Source organism: Pungitius pungitius, chromosome 17, assembly GCF_949316345.1.
Source record: "Pungitius pungitius chromosome 17, fPunPun2.1, whole genome shotgun sequence".
Classification (NCBI taxonomy): domain Eukaryota; kingdom Metazoa; phylum Chordata; class Actinopteri; order Perciformes; family Gasterosteidae; genus Pungitius; species Pungitius pungitius.
This window is the reverse complement of record NC_084916.1, coordinates 8,600,570-8,620,897: the sequence shown is the minus strand read 5'-3', so window position 1 is coordinate 8,620,897 and position 20,328 is coordinate 8,600,570. Positions and strand designations below refer to the sequence as shown.

The window sequence follows — 20,328 nt, the reverse complement described above, 5'->3', positions numbered from 1 at the left end:
ATGCCATTAACCAGCCTGGATTGAATTGTTGCACTGAGGAAGGGAGAGAAAGACTGAATGATCAATGAAAGTGAGAAAGTAGACGGACAGACGGACAGATGGTTGCAGGATAGAGGAGTGTATATTGTCAGTCCCCTCAGGTCTCTTTGATAAAGATCAGAGAAGCCACAGTCAGAACCTCAATCACAAACCCATGCACATGTGGACACACAAACACTGTGGTGAAATGTACATCATTGATGTATGGGCTCAGATGCGAGGACACACACACAAACTTGACTTTTACACTCAGATCATGTCCAAGTCAAAAAGACTAGAGTCAAAATCAATCAGTGCTGATAAGCGGTCAGAGACACAGAGAAACAAATGGTAAAACGCTCTATTAATGGCCGCCTCTAGACGCTTTCCAAACTAAAATGCGGCCCCCTATGGTTCAATTTATTCTGGAACATTGCCCATCAGCTGCACAATCATTCAAATGTAGTACTTGATGAAGGGTTTCCCCCGAGGAGCTGGTTTCAGTGGCCATGCATGCAGCAGTGCGATCAGACTCATCACTGTGAGGATCGAATGTTGTTGCCTCGTGTTTACTCCCGTGGCTGACGGATCGCGCTCTGGCCTGACACATAATTGATGCAGGAGATAAATATTGTTGGAAGGCTTTCAGAACAACAGATGTGGGTTTACCGACGTCTATGTGGGACAGGTTCACATCCCTTTCTGACAGAAACTGCACACTTCCAAAAAAATGAAAAGAGGTTCTTTTGATGGATCTGGATGGAGCAATGAGTCTATATGTATATATTCACACTGGAAATTTCTACTAGCTCTCTCCTGGGGAATGCACATCATGGCCCAGAAGGTCACCGGATTGGTCTGCAAACATCTGTGAGTGAGTAACACTCTTGATGATATTGTGTGGAACTGATGGGTAAATGCCCAGCTGGAGAAGGGTCTATTGATTTAACTGACATCTGGCCAGTGAGAGCTCCCAGAAGCCAGCAACGACCTGTTTGTTTACAAAAACAATTTTAAACCCCCCAAAAGAGGAAGGTTAAGTAGTGGACCAATCCCAAGAAGCTCATTCCTCCATTTATCTTCTTGCATTTGGACCAATGTCACTTTCTCTGTCCCGTCACAATTCCCGATTTATCAACAAAAACACTCGAGACTTTTAATGAGTATAATTCCAATATTTTAACAAAATAATAAAATCTAAACAGACTGAAAGGATTGCAGCTTTAAAGTAAAATTACTTTCATAAAACAAAATGCAATGTGTCTGTGTTACATCCTGCAATACGTTGGTCTCTCCTGTTCTTTTTCCCTGTGTCTTCTCTCTATTCTAGGTCTGGTCCTATGTGCTTGATTGATGGGAGCTGCCGGCATGCGAGGCGTGTCCCAGCCTGACGGAATAAAGGGTGCCTGGTTATGGACGGAAAGGGAAGGGGGAGGCGATGGAGAAGAGCGGTTTTCGTTGGGGTGATTTGTTTTCTGAAATGTACCCGTTTTGCGTTCTACCATTAAACCCCTTGGACATGTACCTACCACCCTCTGTCCAGTTTCTTTGTTACTCTTTGAGCCGGTAGTAACAGTCTGACTTTGATTTGTGTTGAAGAGTATGTTTGAATCTGTTCTTCCGGCTTCACTTTATCCTGTTTGTTTGAAGAAGTAAACATTTTTGAGCGTGTTATGCACCTTAAACCATTTTCAATTGAATGTGTTGTGTTTCTTTCACCCCTCTTCTATTTGTAATAGTCATTGTTTATGCCTTCTCTTAAGGAATGGTGTAAACTCACCGTGGTTTGTGTAAATGAAGGTTAAAAAGTCGATCACTGTTACAGGAAAACAAGCAGTGGAGCTAATATAAGTGCAGAGGGGAAGAGGAAAAACAGCAGGTGATGACGAGAGGTTAGGCATTATGGGAGGGAAGTGAAATTTCTGCTGACATGTTGGTCCCCTGGCAGCATGTCCAAGACAGAAGTACATGTTCCTCCAGTCCATGTTCTGATGAAGATGGGTGAGTGATAGTTATTGTTATCAAATGAGAATGCCCCAAAGATGTACTTATAAACCTATTATCTCTGATTTTGAGTTTGTGTCATTCAACTAAGGAAAAAACAAGTCACTAAAGGTGAAACTGAAATAAAAAAAACAAAATGAACAAGGTTGTGCAGATGATGAAATGAAAAATTCTTCAACAATGACGAGAAAGAACAGAGTGTGTGTGTGTGTGTGTGTGAAACAAGAGACCAATATATATTATTTAACATGAGGTTGGAGGCACTTTGATGTTGTGCTGATGAGACAGAATCATAAATTATCGCAGCATTTAGACACCGATGCACACACAATCAGTCACACACTCACACATGCATCTATACATACTGCACGGTATGTTTCCCGGTGCATGAATTAGTAATGACCTGACGGCCTTCAGAGGAAGAAGATAAAATGTTCAAGGATAACATCAGTGAAACCCACCAAGCAGACCGTATACAGGAATCAACATGTTTCTTGTACCTTGTTTTATGATGTAAAAATACCATGCGGTAATCCATTCATCCATCTATTCGCTCAGAATTTATCTAAAGCACATTCACAGGCTCCTCTTGGGATTGTGAGTCCCGAGGCATTCACAGGACAAGTAACCCGTCCGGCATCTTCAGGGTGTTCCCCAGGGACGACTCGATTCCCACAAGGATTCCTCACCAACTGCCGAAATGACGTGGCTCATTTTAACGTGAACAACTCCGACCTCCTTCCACATTCATTTTTTGTTCACGTTTTGTTGTGTTCTTGCGCTTTAAGTCATTATTGCATGCTCATGACCAGAGGGTGTGTTTGGATTATAGATACAATTAGTGAAATTATCAGTGGTGACTGGTCCATAAAGGGCAATGGGGCGTGGCCCCACCTTGAGCCAATAAAAATAAAAGAATATAATTTTTTTAAATTATATTAAAAATACTATTTACAATTAGTCAATATGTGTCTATTTGTGTTTTTGAAACATGGAATATACCCAGTACTATTTATATAAATATATGCTCTTCCTGCACGTCCTCTGCATGTCTTAGCTGGCCTCGGGCCTTGTGTCCCAAAGCGGCGGGTATAAGAAGCAAGCCAATCACTGAATATAGTTAATGAGTGACATTATAATTTCAGAGTCCTATTGAGATTTGGGCTTGGCCCTTCAGCGGCCCACGCTGCACTCTCGTCAGGGCGAGTCTGGAACCCGCCATTTAACAAGATAACAAGAGCGACAGCGACAGCTGGACCCAGATCAGCCTGACCTCAGGCAATCAGACCTCACAATCAGACAACGGACTGACGGGAAAGCCTTCTATACCTGGGATGTTTAGCTAGCTAGTAAGCTACGTGCTAACGGCGTATATTCACATGGTGTGCACATGATGCCGCCGTGTTAAAGTTAATATTGCTACACAGCTGCAACGCGCACAGGACTGCAGTAAGGACACACAACCAGGACGTGGATGAAAACAGCCACATTTCATCCAAAATAATTCACTGTGTGAAGTTTTGTGGGGCTTTTGAATTATATATATATTTAACTCATTCAAATATTTAACTACAAAGTTGTTTGATACCCTTTTATTTGCATTGAATCATACTTGATTCTTTACTGAAACTGATTGTCATAGTGCAAGATTTAACCAGTGGTTTTGGAGGTCCGTATGGGTTTTTAAGTTCTTACTTTGTACTTTCAACAGTAATTCAAATGTTTTTTTCCAGTTATTTTCTAAAAATGTTTTGACAATGCTAAGGCAATACCTGCAGAAATGTAAATTCTGAATTAGCTTGAGGAACAGATTAGGTAAAGGGATTACATGGAGTAGAGATGACTTGCCAAAAACCGTTCAAACCAGGGTGGATCATTCCTTCTGAGAAAATCTCCTCCTCTCTTTATAAACTCACTGCCAAGCTGCGTGTTTCGGATAATATGTGATGACAAATATAGAAGGACAGACGGAGAGATCCTCAGCATAATGTTACATTTTTTAAAATGCCAAGTGTGAGTACACTCTCAATGTATTGGGAATAAGCAAACTCTTTAGATAAATCCCCTGTCGCAAACATAGACACAGAAACCCATACACACATACACAAACCCATAGATATGCACACATGGGCCAAGTAGAAAGTTGAAACCAGTGCCAGCGAATAAATCTGGGACAACTGCTTGGACGTACAAGTAGCACAAACACACACACACACACACACACAGCTATGCGCACACAAACTCAGATGCAGCATGTGTGCAGACTTTCACCGAAGCACTTTGCAATCAGGGATATGGTCCTTATGCGGCCCACCAGACACACGTACCAACAAACTGAACACACACTGACCATCCAACCTACATCTAGACGAGCACAAATGCCCTCCTCAGGATGCACGCAGAGAGGCCGTTAAGCAGCCATTTTCAACAGCGAGTGGCTGTGACCAACACTGTGAGTGTCAATGTTTGCATATGAATGTGATCAAGCTGTCATCTGTTGGTGTACAGAATTGTGCAAGAACACATTCAATAATCACTCAAAAAGGCAGCCGCTATAGTTCTTTTTAACAGGCCCTTTTCTTGTTTGCAGGAAAGCCTGCAAAGGTTTGACTCTCTTGACTGCCCTTAACTGCATATCATGCACCACCTGTTAACTCTCCACTTCAATAAACAGAGTATTCAGATGTTTAACAATGAGTATATCATTACAATGTCAATAAAAAATATGGGTTATGACATTGCAATCTATCTGACTTTATTGCAGCAATTTCTGACTGCAAAAATGTCCTGTGTCTGCTATCCCCCAAAGTGTGTCTTGGATCAACCTCACTGACTACACCATCCCACTACAAGTCTCCTGGAATTCAAGAGAATCACAACAATCAATTTGCAGTCAAAGTTCTTCTCCCAGCTGGATCTGTACTCTGAAAACCTGATCGAGGTGTATGCCAAGAAAAGTGGAGTTCAAGGGAGAAAGATCAAGAGCATCATGGTACCCATAACCCAGGTATGATGACAATGGAAAAGTTAAAGAAAGGCTATTCTACTCGTAGAACTTTTGTATTTTGTTTACTTACTTGTTGCCTTTATTGGTCGTCTGCACTTGTTGCTAACACTCCTGGATCCCAAGGGTTCACATACTAATTTACACACTGATATTGCATGGTTACTCATTGTGATTAATAAGATGGTTGGTTTAGATGGTGTTCCTAATGTTATTTTATCTGCATACTTAGACTGCCAGCATTGACGTCAGACGAGAATGCGTCCTCAAAGGTCTATGTGTTTACTTGAACGAAGATCCAGAGAAGCTGGTGAAGGAATACACGGTATGTTCATTTACCTTTATCTTTACTTGGGTAAGATCAAATACGATTAAGTTGGCTCAACTTAACTTCTTAGTGTTGTTTTCAACTATTTGAATATATATTTGAATATAGAATATTCTTTGAAAGCCCTAATGTGAATGAAGTTATTGATAGCTGTTTATACAGTAAAATAGTGCAATAAAAATGGCATGTAATGCACATAAGTGAAAAATGATTGCTTTTGTTAACTGTTTTGTCACAGAATATTGAAAGCAGTCAAACAGCTATGGCGGAGACAGTCTTTGCAATCCATGTGATTCGAAAAGAAGGAGCGGAGCCCAGTGATGACCCAGATGAAGTCGGAGTCATTCTGGAGGGGGTGGAAGTGCTGAGCGAGTTGGGAAATGTACCCTTTGCAGTGTCAATGTTGCTTGCGCTTGTGTATGCTCTCAACTTAAACTACCCTCCAGAGCTCAAGTATACTTTTGAAGTTCTGCAGAAAATAATAATGGAACTAGACCCAAACAAACTATCCATAAAAGGACAAGCTCTCAAAATAAAGCTATCCCGTTAGACACATTATGATGGCTAAAGCAGATTAGACACTTCTGTGTGTGTTTATTATTTTCTGTATTCCTGCGTGTTCACCAGTGCATTAAGTAAGTAATCACAAGTCTTTAAGATGAATGTTGTGAATGTAAGAGGATAAGAGGGATGTTTGTACAAAGACAAAGTCTTCAGAGTTCAGGTCAAGACTGCACTAATAACTACTGTTAGCACTTTCAAAAATGTATTTTAATTGTGTATGTGTCATAGAAAGTTGAGAAAAGGTTTTGATATGTATGTTTATAAGAGAAGCTGCTCATTAAAACATTATTCAGTGCCTACTTTGAGAAATACAGTTGTATTGCAACATCTCTCATTTGTCTTGTTTCCAGCCAACACAGTTGTATATTTTGTTAAAACTTAGTTTCAGTTGTGGTTCAGGGTAAATGTTAACACTAACATTTTTAGTATTACTATAGCAAAATCATGGAAAGTATTTCAACATAATTTAACTGCTTTCTTTAAGCAATAAGCAATTAAGTTGGTTCACTATAATATACTCGAGTCGGATCAACGTAATTTATTAGTTAGTCCAACCTATTTTTCTTGGGCAGGATTAAATTGAATAATTTGGGTTGGTCTAACTTCATTGACTAGCCTACATTTTACTAATGTGGCATTAGTCAAACCAACCGTATTCATTTGAGTTTGACACAACCCAAGAAAATGCGTTGAACCAACCATAATAAATTAAGTTGATCCTACTCAAATACATCAAGTCGTATCAACATAATTTCTTTATGCTCAAAGAATCAATAAAATAGTGTGCAAATCATTTCCATGATTTTATTAAGTTCGTTGAAAGCGTTGTTTTTTTTAGTGTAGTTGTCTTACGGGTCATGGTTATAACTTTATAACAACAATGAATAACCCACAACAAACTCTTTAACAGGGTAAAACACCACAACACAACAGCTTGTAACACAAACATTTTGTAATACTATTAATTTTACATTTCTAAAAAAAATTCCCTGCCAAATGTATGATGGGTACAGCTCACAACTAGAAGTAACTCTGTTGCTACATGAAAACAATGAAAAGGGCGATACAGGGGGAACAACGAGGGACCAAAGACGCACCAAGAGAGGGGCGGTTTCTGTCTGAAGGGTTTTGGTTTTGGTAAATCCGACGTAAGTTACGTTAGATTAGAAAACGATTCATTGCAGTCTGTCAAGCCTCTGGTGGCCACACTAGCAGCCAAAACAAGCTAACACACTAACGCGCTAGCACGCTAACAAGCTTACTCGCTGGCCAGTTGCAAGCGAGTTGGCCAGCAGCAGCGAGCAGCTATTCGGGTAGCCGTGGCCGTTTTCAGGGTCAATGAATTAATGTGTTTACTTGAAAAAGCAATAGCGTGATATACTTGGATACCGTCAGAATGTTTCATAATAGGCTACCGTGATATGCATTTTTGGCCATACCGTGCAGCCCTAGTAGTTAGTATTTAATTTCTTGCAGTGTGTCCATTTAAAAGCACATCTCAACATGTCACAGCATGGAGCTACATAATTGTGTACTCATTAGTTTTGTTGACTTGCACAGTATCATGTGTGTGCCTCCGGTGGACAATTTTATGCTCCTCTGTTTTATGCTCCGGAACAAACTGCCTCATTGAGGACATGAAAGTTTTTATAATCTAAATCTAATCTGAAAACGTTAATGCACACAAGACATGGTGCTGGTTCACATAGTGAGTTCTAATTTTAACCATCACTTCAACTATTCATATCTCTTCTTTCATCTGTGGAAATGGTACCGCAATGTTTACCCAGACCCTGAAGGGAGAGGGCCAAAGGGGTTCAGCCACTACTGGAATGGGCTATTTTGTTAGTCTGTTCAATCTCCTTTGTAGAAAAACAAATGTAACAACAACAACACATTTCAAATATCCAATTTTTCTCAAATTAAAATATTTACTAAATCTTGTGTGTCAGACAGAAAAGGTCTATCTGTTTTAGTCTGAGTTACATTCATCTAGGGTCAAAACGTTCTGTCCCTGGAGGTCTATTATGCCCGCTCTATATTTCCTCTTTCTCTCTGTGGATTCAACAGCCTGCCATGTTGAAAGGGAATGGACTTGTCACCCCATAGGGAGTCCTGCTGAGCGTCAGGGAGTGGATTGAGTTTTCTATGAAACTTTCAGAATCCGAATGGTATGTGATGTCATGTCTCTAACGTAAAACAACCCTTTACTTTCGAGTCCCCTTTTTCAGCCCCACTAAAGGGTTGAATGGCACGATCATCATACACAATTCAATTAAAAGAAAGTCAAATATGTCAAATTATAAATTAAATTTACAAATTAAAAAAATCATCAAGAATCACATCACACAGACAAACACACAAAGACACGGACTGACCTTCGTAGTTGAGCTTGAAGCCATGTGCAGAGACGGCAAAGTCACTGGTCAACCTCAAAGAGAAGACATTTCCCGTGCTGGTGACAGGTGTAGGAACCTGGAAGCCAGTGAGCCTGCAGAAACACAAAGAAGAGCGTTGACATTATCAAAGTCGTTCAAGCTCTTCATTACTGTCAATATTGCTAAAATTCACAAAACAGAAATGCGTTCTCATTAGAAACATTTTGCAGTATTGAGTATTATGTATAAATATTTTAGGTGAATAACTGGTCATTTAAGTAAATGGATATTTTTAACTTCTTACACCAAGTAAGAAAGTACCAGGACAATCCAGAACTGTCATGGTTTGGGTTCTTGTCTTGTTTTATTTTGTAGTTCAATGTCTCTTGTGTTCCTGGGTAACTTCACTTCCTGCCGTGTCCTGTCTTCCCCTGTGATTGTCTGCCGTGCCTGATCGTTTCCACCTGTGTCCAATCACCTGCACCTCCCTTGTGTATTTAAGCCCTGTGAGTCTCTTGTCTTGGGTGGCGTCATTACATGTCAACGGTGCATGTCAAGTAAGTGTGTTGGTGGTTCAAGTCCAGGTCCCTGATTGTTTTTCTTGTCAGTTTTGTTTTCTCCTCCTTCCTGCCCCTTTTTTGGTTGGAGCGATTTTGATTTTGAGTTTTGACGATTAAAGTCCTTTTATATTTTTCTTACTCCGCGTCTGAGTCCTCCCTCCTTGGCCTCGCATCCCCCCGTACTGACAAGAACAGGTCACTGTAAAATGATGTTTTCATTTTGAACACCCCGTATCTTTGATGTTTGGCACAAAACATCTAGGGCAGAACATGATCGTGTCTTATTGAAAGGTTATTAAGATGGAAAAAATCCCATATATTAATGTTTTTTTCTCTTTTAAACCAAGCCACAAAAGACCTGCTTAGACCGGTGGAGTGACAATACCCCCCCCCCCCCCATTCCACGTCGCTTCCTTTTATACAGACCAAGTAGGCGGAATAACGGCCAAACAGCGCCGCTTTGAGCAGGCTTTGTGAAAGGAGTTGCTAAGGCACCTACACAACCTGAATCTCTCTTCTTCCCCTCTTTGCCTTTCTCGTTCCAACTTATTTTTACTCCTCGACCTTGTGTGACATGCTTCCTTTTCCTGTCTTTCCCCTAACATCTACCGTATTTTCGCGACTATAAAGCGCACTTAAAATCCTTTTTTTTTCAAAAAAACGACGCGTGCGCCTTGTAATCCGGAGCGCCATATATATGGATCAATTGGTTGTGTATTGTAACGGACTATGTTTTCATGTTCTGGAGCGGCGTTGCACTTTACAGAGTTTTGGGATGTTCAGTGAAGGGCGCACAATGTGACGTCACTCATCTTAGTGCCACTTATGGCGACGCGGGAGTTGTTGTTGTTTTGGAGAGCGATGGTGTGTTTTTGTTCGGCCGACAGTAGCCTGTTTCTCGACAATAAAACCAGAAGATAAGCACATTGTCCAGAGATGCATTAGCGGGAGTCGCTACACTATAATAAAGCTCGTAGTTGGATGTCGGGATCGCGCTGACGGTCCACCGTCTGTTCCAGCGCTGCCTCTCGGTGCAAGATGCATGAAAGCATGGAGTGCAGGTACTTTCTCTAATGCAGCGGAGTGTCAGTGTTTTTCCGGTTCGTCCGTTCATGTTTTCAGTCAGCGCGGCAATTAGAACGCGGAAGCACCCCCCCCCGCCACCGCCAGCGAATGCGGAAGCACCCCCCCGTCGGGACGAGCCGCGACCCGGGTCCCGGATGTGCGCCTTATAATCCGGTGCGCCCTATATATGAAAATATTTCTAAAATCGGCGATTCATTAAAGGTGCGCCTTATAATTCAGTGCGCCGTATAGTCGCGAAAATACGGTACTCCCTGTGTCTGTTGGTTTGTTTTTCATTTCCTTTTTCTATATCACCTTTCCTTTTTACCTATATTCACTTTCATCTCTCTTCTCACCCTACAAAGACATTCTGCCTTTCACACAGAAGGAAACCTTGTATTTTCAGCACAACATGCATCACCAGCATTCACATAAATAACTTCCTACGATTCTGCATTCTTTCAACCCGTCCATTTTACTTCTCAAAATGTCCTTCTTCTCTCTCCATATTGCAATTTATATGATTTTTCAAAAGTAAAATAAGGACAACGAACAGATTCTTATCAAACCTGTATTCCTTCGGCACTATATATATGACTTTTAATTTCTTTGTCTGGTTCTCTAAGTCTTGCTTTTATATTTTGATATGGACCTACTGAGTCATCTTATATTTTTTCTTTGGTAATTTGTTCCACTATCAAAATAAATGTTGAATAGGTTGAAGGCCTGCAACGGACTAGGCTTTAATCTTTAAATATCTCAATTTTTCAACATTTTCCTTCCCTCCTCCTATTTAACTTTCAAATTTAACTTAGTTATTCTGTTTCTCCTTTGTACATATTACTTCTCGCTGTTCAGTAGATCGACCTTTTCGCTCAACCAACGCTTGGATTTCTCCATCTATTACCAATTAATATGTGATCTGTACTTCTGCTGCTTTCCTATTTTTGGTCATTCTACATTCATATTGAAACTCTTTTCCCTTTTTAATGTGTAATTCAACAATGTGCTTTCCTTTCTGTTGTCACTGCCCTTTTTGGACTTTATTTTTACGGTTATTGAGACAACGTTAGTCACGATGTGCGATTAATGAAGCACAGGACTTCACCTCCAAACCAAATGATCCGTGCACATTAAATGCAAGATTTTCTGCTGTCTTACTCGACTTGCTATAGCACAAAACCGCATCACTAGAAAAATGGCAATGAATTTAATGTCTGCAGTCTAGCGATCCAGAAAGCAGAGTAAATTAATTAACTCAATTAAAAAAGGCAGTAAAGGAAAAAGGGTTGGAAATAAGTTCATTGTATAACTATCCCTGCATATTATATTGATGATTTGCGGACAATTTAAAATTGTGGAATACTGCGCAACGTTTGAAGATTTTTCCTTATTAAGCATTTTTACAGCAAATACTTTTGTCAAATACAAGAAAATGGTACATACAAACATCAGTGGCCAGAAAAAGGCAAATACAAGTCACTGCCTGGTATAAACAAGGAATAGAATAATTAATAATTGTATAACTTGTTCAATAATCCACTTGCACCCATCTTGCAGTTCTCCCGTATATATGCAAATTAAGGTGAGGCTCACTCTAGTCCAGAGGGTGGTGGTAACACCGGATAATCATTTATCAGTTCACTTTCATCAATTCATTATCTAGTTTCTTTTTTTCCCCACAATATTTTAGGCAGCATGTTCTGTTAATGTGTTTTCGGCTCAACATATCTTCATCACATTTCAATTCAACAAGATGTAGGAAAGGTTGTGTGGTTTATTCACCACTGAAAACAAAGAAAATGTCTGTTCTTTATGAAGCTTTGTGTGCATTCATCTTACAGTAAAGAGAATCTTAAGAAAAACGCAGCTAGATTAAAAAACAGCAAATATTGTAAATGTAAATAAACCTAAGACCATTATCTCCGGCTTGCTCTCCAATATCTTATTCGTTATGCTTCACTCCTGCCAAAACAAACTTTTAACACACACACATACTGTACATTGTATGTTTAAATTATCTCTGGATTTATGTGCTATGAAATTTATGAGGTAAAACCAAAATTCTTTAACAGAAAGTGAAAGAGATGGAACAGATGGTGTCTGACATTCAAGGTCTTTTCCTGTGGGAGTGTGCATGTGCTTGTGTATGTATGTGTGTGTGTAGGTGTTGTGTATAGAGTGAAATCCCATTAGCAAGTGAATGAAGAACTAGCTAATATCAGCAGAGTGCTTTCTCTGCTCCCCACACACAAACATATGGAGCGTCACACAGGATCACACACACAAAGATAGAGATACATCATTCTCTTCATTTTCTCCAAAGAAGCAACCATGCAGCCTGGTTAATGCGATTGTCAGACCCCCACCCACCCCCCAGTTCTGTTTGCTCTTTCTCTCCTTACTTTGGATCGCATAGTGTCTTCATTATCAAAGTGACATCTCTTTTTCGCATAATTATTACTGAGAGACAGGGTTGGAAGATATTAACTGTAAAAATAAAATAAAAGACAGATAGATACGAAAAGATAAATACTGCCCGGTTAGGGTTTTGTGTTGCATTAAAAAATAATGTATTGCTTCAAATCCTATCTGACGTGACCAGCATTGTTTAATCACATCAAAGAGCCATCAGATACAGACATATTCTTAGGATGGATATTCACAGAGCCGTGTTAGTGTACGTGAAACTCACCAGTTTAATGTAACGTTTTTAGGGCTAACGCGTTAATCTGAGATTAATGTAAATGAAATTAACGCAATAAAATATTTTACCACAGTAAACGCAACTTTGTTTGCTTCAGGTGTTGACCCAACACAAAACTGCCACATGCTGCAGTTAGGAACATCAGCGAGATGGAGAGGTGGCTCAAGATGGAGAGAGCTTTTTGCTTTGGAAGTAAGACAATCAGAGGCCCGACAGAGCGGAGAGAACTGTGCAGTGGAATTCCTGCATGTGTCAAACGGAAGTGGGGTGAGTGCTAAACGGACCACTTTAAGCACCGCTATGCTAAGCTAGCTGGTAGGCTACTTCCATTTCCTGTGTTCCTGAAAGACAGTGGGGAATCTTTGGCACTTCAATTGCTGTTAAATACTTAGGATTGCCATTGGGTACATTTTAAATTTTGACCTTAGTGGTAAGTAATGGATTCCTAAAGCAGTACCGTAACCTCCAATAAAGAAGGTCTACACTGAATCTAGACAGCTTTCATTCTGTTAGGATCTGCTAAGGTCCTCATGGGAGATTAATTCTCACTATTAATTAAAACTAAGTAAAAAGGCCTAGTTGTTGATAATTAGTTAGGGGCCGGCCCCCCTAAGAAAAGTCTGCAATTCGGAAATAAAAAAAAGTGTAAACGGCTCCCGCAAGGTTGGAAACCCAGGGGAATCGCTGCAAGTGAAGACACGATACAATATCACAGGAGTTAAAAATGAATACAAAGATATACTAGATGACTAGATCCGACTAGTAGATATTCCTTAATCATGCTGACAAACAAACTGAATATAACCACCTTTGCCTGGGCAGACATTCAGTCACTTGAAAAGAGCAGTGTTTTCCTCTCTCCTGACCTTATTCTTGCCCCTCCTTCCCTCTTCTCATTTATTTCCTCTACTCATGTCCAAAGTTCAGGGTCTGAAGTGAGTGATTGATTAACACGAGTGACACACACAGTCGATTTTAAGGTTGCATTACATGTGGTCACTGGTATGTCTTGTAAATCTGTAATTCCCACACTGGAATGCGTGTGTGTGTTTTTTTTTTATTCCAGTGGGCTTGTGTATTTCTATGTCTGTAGGCAGAGACTTCACTATGGTATAAAGTATTTAACCACTGGACTGAATCCAAAATCAAAACTTTAGATTAAATGACCAATAAAAAAGTGTGAAAGAAAATGTAGGTTGAAATATATTTACATTTAGACCAACTGCTTGTTTGATGAGAGGGATCTCTGCATGTTTCTTAAATTACACTATTTCACAAAATATATTGAAAAAAACAAAGTTAGATTTTTCACACAAATGTGCATGTCAAGCCACACAACGCAAAAATAAACCCCAGACGCTATGCATTGAAGGGACAGAAGGACTAAGGACAGACAGATGAGGACACAAACAGAGCACTGCTGAGCTCTCCGAGGAGTTCCTCAGAGCTCTCCTCCTGCTCGCAGTGGTGCAGAGTGCTTTCCTTCCTCCAACCTAAACTGTGGAGGGGATACATAGGGCCCATAAATGTTTGTTTCGCTCATTGTCATTTAAGTCAACCAGCAGTGCAAACATCCATTCTGTCCCATCCCAACCAGCGATGCAGTGATGCCCGGGGAAGATAACCTCTTTTGTGGTGCATCACGCCGTAGTGGGAGGGGTTCTTGTCCCAGAGCTTTGAAGGCATAAGGGGCCATCGCTGTGAGAGAAGCAATCTGAATGGGGCTGAATAGCGGTTTACCCTCATGTCAGCCAAAGAGGTTTCAAGACAGACATGCAGAGAGTCAGGCTAACTTGAACTGACATTAAAAGACCCAGTCCATAATTGCAGAGTAGAAAACTGGCTCCAATTTTTTAAAATATTTTTTTTAATTGTTGGATTTTAAACTGACATAATAATAAAAATAATGCTCAAGGTATAAAAAAGATATATAATTTAAAACTGAGTGTGCGTGCAAGAGCAGACATATATGGCAAATCTGCCAGAAGAATAAACAAGACATGCAAAGGAATCACACTGTGGTTTACCTCCCTGTTAATGGTAACAGTATTATTTTATTGTAGAAAAGAGACTTTGCTTCCACATGATAAATGTTGTGAACCTCCTCCTCCCTGTCTCTCTGTATTTTTCTCTCTCTCTGTGTGTGTTGGATAGATAGTAAGTGTTGCCCCGCCCCCCCCCCCCCGAGCTGAAGCTTGTTTAGGCTGCTGGCTACCTCATCCCTTTTTATTAAACCAGATATTGAAAGGGGCAAAGAAACACATGAATGCACATACTGGAAGGGACACACAAGAATGCAGGATACACACTAATGTAGGGCACATGCACACACACAGCACGTTCTGTGGATAGGTAGAGACAGATTGCATGTGTCTGCTGGCATTTTAAGGGGAGGTGTCACGGCTGACAGGACCTTAAAGGGACAGTGGAGAGATATATAGGTGGAGAGATATATGGATGGAGGGAGCAAAGAGGATGAGGTGGGTTGTTGAAAGGCAGAGGGGGAAATGTCGGAGAACAAATATGACGGAAGGGGACACACACACTAACACACACACACCGGTTTGACCGCATCAGAGCAACTACAGATACTAGCAATTGTTATTTTGTTTTCATCCAGTAAATAATCTGACCATAGTAAATATGAGACTACAGCTAGCCAGTCAGGTTTCAGTCAAGCTATCTCTCTATCTTTCCTATCTTTTCATTTTTCATGTTTGCAACAACCAATATGAGTTTGAGCTGTGCAGTATGGGCAAAAATCCATATCACAATATTTAGAAATATTCTGACGGAATCCCGGTATGGGACCGTACAGCTTTTTCAAGTAAACACATCATTTCATTGACCCCAAAAAGGACCGCGGCCGGTTACCTGAAAACAGCTGTTCGCTGGCCAACTTGCTCCAACAGGGCGGCTCATTAGCTTGTTAGTGTGTTAGCGTGCTGTGGCTGCTAGTGTTGCCACCAGAGGCTCGACAGACTTTGCAATAAGTCGTTTTCTGATCTGACGTAACTTACATCGGAATTTCCAAAAACCTTCCAAACAGACACAGCTCCTCTCTTGGGCACAAGTTGTGTTGGTGAGGTACAAGAGGTACTTCTTGTTGTGAGCTGTACCCAGCATGCAGTGAGGCAGGGACATTTTTTTTATAAATGTAAAATGATTAGTATTACAAATTGTTTGTGTCACAAGCTGCTGTGTTGTGGCGATTTTACCTTGTTAAAGAGTGTTTGTTGGGGGTTATTCATTGTTGTTATAAAGTTATAACCAGGACTCATCTCTACACACGTAACAAGCTCCGACCGCTCTGTGATGTGTAAAAATGAATTCTCCCGCCTGCCCAAGAGCAACATCAGTTGTTATGGCGTAACACCGGTATAAATGGTACGTGAGAAATTCATACCGTATGGAAATGGTATACCGGTATACCCTTTGAGCCGGTATACTGCCCAGCCCTATGACGAGTGTTTGCCTGCAGTAATAACAAGCTCATTGACTTTGAGGCGCAAACGGCCACACCACACAATTTAAACAAAGCCAAGGTGGATGCGGATGGATGGACGGACATGTGCTGCCCTCACATCTCTGCAAACAATCCCTGCAAATTTACAAACAGCATTATTTGGATAAACCGACACCATTGTTGGAATCTAATGGCTACCATCTCAATTGGAAAGTGCACTGACATCCTAACCGCTTTTCTTAACAATACTGAAAACTTTCTCTTCAGTGTTCCCCGTGAGAAGCGGCTGCACTACTTTCGCACCAGTGGACACAGAGTGCGTGTCCGCAGCAACTACTATCCACCTCCCGTCATAATTTTACTGCAGCCGATCTGAAAGTCTTCCCCGCTAAGAACTGGTTCATCTGCGCTCCCCTGAGCAATATGGGCCTCCAACAGCATGTTGTCGGTATTGGCTGTTCCTGACCCAGAGGGGGAGACACTACTACAGGACAAAGATCCCTCCTCCTCCCACCGGAGCTTCTGACTTCAGGTCGAAGGTGGCAGCAAAGCTAGATCTGGGTCTGTGTGTGACGGGCTGCTCACAAGGTTCTGAGATGAAGGAGATTTCTGATGAACCTACATGATTGTATCACGTTATGAGCTACCGACTCGGTGACACCAAGGACAAGCATAAAAATATCCACATAACCAGTTCAGAGTGTCAGAGTAACTCTAAAGTCTCTTCCAGGTGGAGCCAGTGTGATGCTGGAGAGCTTAATGAACAAAACCTTTTCACAGCAGCCAATTTGACCTGTCATAGCAGGGCAAACACAATTATACCTTGAGCAGGTCCCTTTCTATCAAGTGTGTCATGGTCATTCCGGTTAATAGCCAGTACTTCACTTGTTAAGCTTTGTGAGTGAAATATGAATCTCTAATGTAAATTAATACAGCAGTATTTTGTTTTAATCTAAAACGTTCAAAGGGGGACCTTTTTTAAATTATTTTGTGCTATAATACTTTTGTATCTTGACATCATAAAATTCCTGGAGCTGTTTGTGGCCATTTTAGTTGGGCCTACAGGTATTTGTCTACTATGCCTAAAGGTACCAACTGCCCCGGATGTTTGTTGAGTATGAAGTTATTAATATAAGTGGTTCTCAAGAGAGATAACAACCCAAGCATTGAGCAAGTGCCTGTTTTAAATGGGCACTGCATTAGTTTATCTTAAATAGAAAATGAAAATTATTTCAAACAGGTTTTTTTGCAAGAGCTGTAGAATATTACACGTATTGAAGATTTAGTCAGCGCTGATATCCACATGACATCCCAGTTCTGTTTTATAAATGAGAGGCCTTGGAGATGGCCTGACACTCAACCAGTCTCAGTCTGCAGAAAGCCACCACAGAGTGAAATGAACGGCTCAACGGAGTAGAGCGTATAAAACGCCACGGTTAATATACGGCTGCTCTGCTTCTTGCTCAACTCCCATTCCACCGCATGCTTTGATACTAAACTTGTGGACAGATGGAGTGTTAGTTTCAATATCCAAATGGACTTCGTTCTATCGTATTTTTTATAATGACCGGGAGGCAGACATAAATCTGTGTGTATTTGATTTCAGTGAGCGGGCCAATGTAAACACTAAAAAAGCACCACAATGTGATTGTATTGATCTAACAGATCCTACAAGTGCCTGATCTGTTGTACAGCGAATTCTCCCAATCTGTATATAGCATATTAGTCTGAATTTGCACTGGTCTCAAAGCATTATAGGTGTTCAAAAAATTAAATAGAATTTGTGTTTTTATCCAAAAATTATTTTACTTCAATCCATATTTGTTGGTGTTTAGCCATTCGAACACAACATTTCAACATAATGAAATAATGTTTTCCTGCATGTAGACACACACCTGTCAAACAATCATCAACAATCAATAACAGCATCAAGGATGAATTACTTATGTTATCACAATAACACAAAATTATATTTTTTAGCGGGACATTTTGAAACGGAAATTTGAAAATGATTGAGATTTGGTTACAAACAAAAAAATGTAACTACAATTTTATAAATTGATGATCTCTCAAAGCGGGGGACAAATTCTGAATGGACAGGCCCATAATTTTGAGTCTTTGTTTGGGGCTATTCCATCCACACAAATAAGTAAGACTACTATAAAGTAAAACGTAAATCTGGCACCAAGCCAGTGAATTTTGTTCCTGTGCAGCAATGGACCAACCAAAGTCAGTGACTTGCATATGCTATTGTGGGAAAACAGATGACAGTCTTCATTAAAAATTGCTTCTTTGAGAACAAACTCTAAAATAGTTTTTTTTGCCTCTAATGGACATTTGAATGTATTTTTGTGTGCAAGTATCTTGAGGTTGCGACTGTGTGTGTGTTTCCCTGATTGTGTCCTTCTGTGGTAGTTATAGCCCCGGGGCTCAAGCCAAATTCTGTCATCTAGTTTTAATGTTTAATAACACAAGCCTATTGCCAGTACTGCATACTAATGACTAAGATACACACATTTTCACGCACACAAAACCACCCACAAAAGATCTATTAGGCTGTCAGAGCTCCCATGATCTTAAAAGCTGAGAATAACAATGGTCATTTAAGAGTAGTATGACATTTTACACCGACACACACACACACGCACAACCACAGATTATATAATTCCCATGGTTCAGTGATGATACATAGCATATAATGGTCAAATGTCAGACGATGATTAATTGAGACATCAACGCTGCATTGTTTCTTGCATGTGCATGCGTGTTAAGGTCACTACATGATCTTTTAATGGAATTCTTGTACTTCGGTCTTGAAGGATAATGGAGAGCGCAATAGAGACATCTTTTGGCCTTTATGTCTCCTTATGCCAGTCTGTCTCTGCTCTATTCTGATATTCCCTGCGGGATGAGGATTGGCAGTTTTACCAGACGCTTACATGTCATTTTCAAACATGTCCTTCTGCATGTGTGTGTGTCTGTTGTGCGCGCGCAAATACAACCTTTTGAATAAATCAAATGTGCTTTTTCAAGTTAGTTAAATATTGAACTGAAATGGAATTAAGTCAGTTAAAATAATATTTTTAAATTGATTAATGCATGCGTACTTTGTTCAGGATAAGATGGACATTGTTAGATTTATGTTGCCATCAAGAGTCATGTCACTTTGCACAGGACTGTAAGTGAAAGTAAAGCTGGGATAAAGAATTAACACCTTATTTCCTATGAAAGACAAATACTTATTAATTTGAGTACTTGATGAGTACATACGTTCTAACAATGACTTTCATGGTTTTATTTTCAGATGCTCCTCACTTTTTGACGGCTCTTCAGCCACAGCACCCCTTCAAGGCCCTAATCTTGACAGTTAACAGTAAGTAATGGGTTAATGAAAGTGAGCTATCCAAATTTGCATCCCAAAATGATAATAAATTGAATGTCAAGGAGGTAAATCAAGTTCTCAAACTAAAAGAAAAAGAACAAGTAATTACTTAAGTGGCTGTTACTCCTGCAGGAAAAATGGCTTGTCTTGATTGCATAAAAAAAGCAATTTACGTCAATTTATTATTTTGTTTTACGAACAAAAATTAAAGCCAGGAAATTAAAACAAAATGATGTGTCTGGAGAAGTTGGTGCTACAGATAAAAACATCACAAAGTTGTACTCCAGATCCAAAAATCCCCTTACAACAGAACATGAGCCAGGCAGTGAGTCCATTCCGTCAAGGTTGAAACGGACCTTGATGGCACCATGTTTGGGGATCAGCCCTCAATCAATGGGGCTTTTGCAAAGGGAACAAAATATGAGTGACAGTCAAGGGGGGGGTGGGGGGGTGGCAAGACTATACAAGGACAAGTTTGATTCATTGGCCCAAGCATACAAAGTAGCACTTGTGGACTGCACTTTGTGGCCAGTTCCAAGATATATTTGTTTTTGAAAGCAAGTTTCATTTAATGATCTGAGATTGTTAGCAGGGTAATTATAATATCCTCTAACCATTATGGCTGTAGTAATGGAGAACGATAGCGGATATCGTCGGCATGGGCATAGACACTGACACCGACGTGCAAGTTCCAACGAGGCATTGTTGTGCCAAACCAAGCGAGATCACCATCTAAAAAAGAAGTGACATTTGAGATATAAAAGCATGTGTGGGAAAAATAGAGACAACCTACCTGTGCCCAGAGTGTGAATGAATCATTGCTGCTGTGACTTGCCGTTTGTGTTATGTGAC

The 20,328-nt window shown here is 40.3% G+C and overlaps 1 protein-coding gene across 5 annotated transcripts in view; it reads right to left on the bottom strand.

Moving 5' to 3' along the window:
- The window catches only part of csmd3b (CUB and Sushi multiple domains 3b), a 281,884-nt gene that overhangs the window by 178,656 nt on the left and 82,900 nt on the right, over window positions 1-20,328 (bottom strand). For all 5 annotated transcript variants that reach the window (XM_037473628.2, XM_037473629.2, XM_037473630.2 and 2 more), the window contains exon 3: window positions 8,297-8,409. In XM_037473628.2, coding sequence (XP_037329525.2) covers window positions 8,297-8,409 — 113 coding nt within the window. The remainder of the gene's footprint in view (window positions 1-8,296; window positions 8,410-20,328) is intronic.